General features: G+C 34.0%; 1 protein-coding gene across 1 annotated transcript; it reads left to right on the top strand.

Annotated features, from left to right (window-relative positions):
- The first annotated feature begins 1,634 nt into the window (after window positions 1-1,634).
- Window positions 1,635-3,703, top strand: LOC132268625 (growth-regulating factor 4-like). The gene is made up of 3 exons (XM_059769451.1): window positions 1,635-2,199; window positions 2,348-2,789; window positions 2,933-3,703. Exons 1-3 carry the CDS (start codon window positions 2,046-2,048, stop codon window positions 3,453-3,455), a joined length of 1,119 nt encoding a protein of 372 aa, XP_059625434.1. The 5' UTR covers window positions 1,635-2,045; the 3' UTR covers window positions 3,456-3,703.
- The last annotated feature ends 425 nt before the right edge of the window (window positions 3,704-4,128 follow it).

The following is a 4,128-nucleotide window of genomic DNA, read 5'->3' as shown; positions in this document are numbered from 1 at the left end:
TTTTATTTTATTTTTTATTTTTTTCAGAGAAGAAAAAGGGTACAAATAGTAGCGAGTGGTTTGGTGTTTACCACCAGGCGACATCATCACCTCTCGAAAGCTGCTGTCATGGTTTAGAATTTAAATTGAAATTCATTGTACAGTATACCACTATAACTTAAGGGTAAATTACACTAATTTTTAATGAGATTTGGACAAATTTCGTGTCAGCAGAGCGTTTCATATTTATTGCTTTAATCTTTTTTGAGGGTTGGGTGTATGCTCGACAACCCTCCTTTCCATCAAAACTTGTTAAAAAAAAAAAAATTATAAAATGACCAAGTTACCCTTATACTTATTTTTTTTATATATATTTGCAATTCTTTATTTTTTTATTTTTGTAGAAAGGGATAATGGTGGTGGGGAGGAGAAAGAAAGTAATGAGAGAGGTGAGATAAAAAAAAATTAATTTTTGATTTTTGATTTTATAATATATTTTGTATTATAAAAATATATTACATATAATGGTATAATTAACTTTTTATAATTTTAAGCGAAGTTAGAGTAATAAATCTCAAACACTCTACTTGTGAAATTTATCCAAACTTTAGGGAAGGTAAGGCACCCATGTGTAATTTACCCATAAATTAATGGTGTTGGGATCTCATAAATTCTATAAATTAAGCGAGATATTAATTTATCGATAATTAAAGTTATTAATTTAACAAGATATTTTATGTACATTATTTATTTTTTTCAAAATATTTAATTTCTCAATAGTCTTAAAGATTGTACTCATTTTATCAATGGTACTCATGACTTATCTAATCAATTAAAGATACAATTAACCAACTAAAAATTCTATGTATTATACTTACTATGTAATAAATCCATCAGCATAAATATCATTTTTCTTAATAAATTAAAGACTATTGTATCATCTAATCAATTAAAAATATATTTAACTAATCAAAGATTAAATGTATTTTACTTACAATTTAATAAAGTAAAATTCAATTTATTGTCCTCCTTTAATCAAGTGCATTCAATGTATTAAGTGAGACTTATAAAAACCTATAAGGATATTTCTTAAATGTATTACTACAATCTTATAAATTTAACAAAATTATTAAATATAGTACCTTAACATGAGACCTAAAGTAATTTTATGATAGGCATCATAAAAAATCAACACAGTCCATTGTCATCATCTCAAATTAAATGAGAAATTATTAGGACATTGGTGGGAACCATGTGGTCCTTATTAACTAATAATTTTTTCATTATTAAAATTAATTATGACATGTTCCACTTTTAATAGTTAAAAATATATATATGTAGAACATTCATATCCCATGTTCAAACTCTATAACTCTCGACTGAAGTTATTATTGAGTCGTGGGATTTGACAGTATTTTCAATTTGTAGTTTAGGATAAATTCAAAGAAATCTGCCTAAGTGAATTACTGATGCCTGCCAAAAATATATATATATATATATTAGGTGATTTGAAAACGGATAAATATTTTCAAAAACAGGAGAGATATTACACATCCACCAAGCACAATGGGTTGGTGGGGTCCCAACCAATGAGGAAGGCACTTCTATGATATATATACATATATATATATGTGTGTGTGTTTCCTCTGCAAGGAATCTGCAGCTTTTTGACCATACCATCACTACAGCTATTGTGTTTTCCAACAACCACACCGCCTTCAAATTCAAATTCCCTGGTAAGTTATTTGAGTTCTTCTTCCATATACATAGTCCCAAACAGTTATGAAATGATTTTATCGAATTTAATTTATTATTCCCACCTGTTATATAAACCTAATATTATGTATAGTTGAATAGTTCCAATTTTTGATGTGGGTTACAGTCTTTCTTTGTATATATGTGTGTATTATTTATTCATAGATCAGTCTTTCTTTGTAACTGTGAGTGAGAATTCATATGGGTTTGTGCAAGTGAAAGATAATGGAATTTGAGTGAAGAAAAAAAATGAAAAAGAGAGACAGAGCTCGGAGTCTTATAAAGATGTGATATTATTTGTAGCAGGAGAGATGGCAACAACTTTCGGATGTCCTTTTACATTGTCACAGTGGAAGGAACTCAAGACACAAGCAATGATATACAAATATATGATGGAATCTGTACCTGTGCCTCCTCATCTCCTCTCACCTACCCACAATCTCTCTCCAGACTCCCACTCTTTCTGTAAGGACCCTGTACTTTTTTTCATTTAATTTTAAATTATTTTATTTTATTTTCTTTTCTTACAATCAATACCTGCTCTTATTTCATGATGGGTTTTTAATTAATTTTTACCCTGTGATTTTTTTTTTTAATTACTTTTGGTGGACAGTGAACCGTGATGGCTCAACATCGCCACTGAATTTGATCAAGCATTTAAAACGAAAGAGGTGTACTAGAACAGATGGGGAGAAATGGAGATGCTCAAGAGATGTGGCTCCACATCAGCAGTACTGTGAGCATCATATGTCCCTATGCGGTCGACATTCAGAAAAGCCTGTGGAAGTTCATGCCCCTTTCACCACCAATAACAATGTCACCACCACCACCACCACCAACAACAACAACAACAAGAAGGCCCGCATTGATCACCACCCTTTTCTTGCCACAACTCCGGTGCCTTTTTCTAAGCAGCACCCCTCTTTTGATACCAACATTTCTTCACCTCAACTTCTTGGACCCACCATACAACCAAACGAGACCCCTGTTTTAGCACTTGATAGCAATACTGAAGAACGTGTCTCTGATTCCTCTTACAAGAAACATAGCAGCAGGTGGGCCACTTGTTTTTTTCTTTTACTTCTACCAATAGAGTTCTGTTTGATTGATTTACTGATTTGGGTAGTTTTGTTTGCTCGATTACTGATTCGGGTATTTTTGTTTGCTTGATTTACTGATTTGTATTCGGATATTGAAGGGATACATCTGAGCAACAATGGCAGCATTTCATGTCGATCAATACACCATTGACAAGGGTAGCCTTGATTGATAACATTTTCCAGCAACTCTATAGGAATGAGCCTCTGAATTTGGCGTCTTATAAATCTCATCACCAAAATATTGATAGCCCTTTGTTTCTCAACCCTGAACCTGTGGCCTCAGAGGAGGCGGCCCAAATGGAGGCCCTAAAACGCATCATTGATGATTGGTCATATGATGACGCTAGCATTTACAACAACGGCAACAAAAACATGCTCTCTGTTAGCTCAAACAGTGATATCTTACTTTCTTCTCTCACTGTGTCAATGGCTATGGCTGCTGGCAACGCCCTCGATGAGAGGATGGTCTTAGGCCTTGAAGATTCAGATGACAACCACGGAATTGGATGTAGTGACATATCCCATGTCTTAAGCTGGCTTAGTCCTGTTTCTTATGCATCACTAGCAGAAGTCTTGCGACACAATGGGCACACTGGAGAGAACAATGCTATCATTTTCTGATAGCAGTGGTTACAACAGCTCAACTCTTGCAGCTTCAACGGCAACGCCAAAATATTATGCCTTTTCATAGGCCGTACCAGAGCAATTTGGCAAAAACTTCTCAAGGTTTTGAAGTTGATTTTGGTTGAAGTTTTGGTTGGTTCATTTTTGTCCCCTTCATATGATGTTTGTTGCTTGCTTATTCCTTATGTGGATCGATCCAAACTAATATACATGATTCTATAAGATATATACATTTCTCTTGAAAATGAAACACACTATTAATTAGCATTTTGTAACCGCTTATGTTCTTTGTGCCCCTAATGCCTGGGGTGGCTAATGTCTTGCAAATGACCCTCTCTTGCCCCGGAAAGAGGGCATTCATTATTCAGTGTGTCCCTGTTATAGTTGACAGTCTGACTAATTCAATTGTTTTATGTGAGCGATGGATGATATCATTACAATGGTTGACCTCACAACTTGATTCCCTCCTCTCACATAAATGGTGTATCACAGCTCTTCTATGATATATGTATAGATTTCTAGTACAAAGTGAAATATAGCGGGAATTAGAGATAACTTAAAGACCTCATTAGTTTGTCATGATCTCTGAAATTGATTTGCACCAACATGATTTGAGCAGGCGGTTTCTTTTGTGTCTTGTGTACCGGGGAGGAGGGCCCTTTTAGCTGGT

Source organism: Cornus florida, unplaced genomic scaffold (genome assembly GCF_030987335.1).
Source record: "Cornus florida cultivar Cherokee Brave unplaced genomic scaffold, ASM3098733v1 CherokeeBrave_3.0.0_Hap2_Chr08, whole genome shotgun sequence".
Classification (NCBI taxonomy): Eukaryota; Viridiplantae; Streptophyta; class Magnoliopsida; order Cornales; family Cornaceae; genus Cornus; species Cornus florida.
This window is presented reverse-complemented; position numbering and strand designations above follow the sequence as displayed.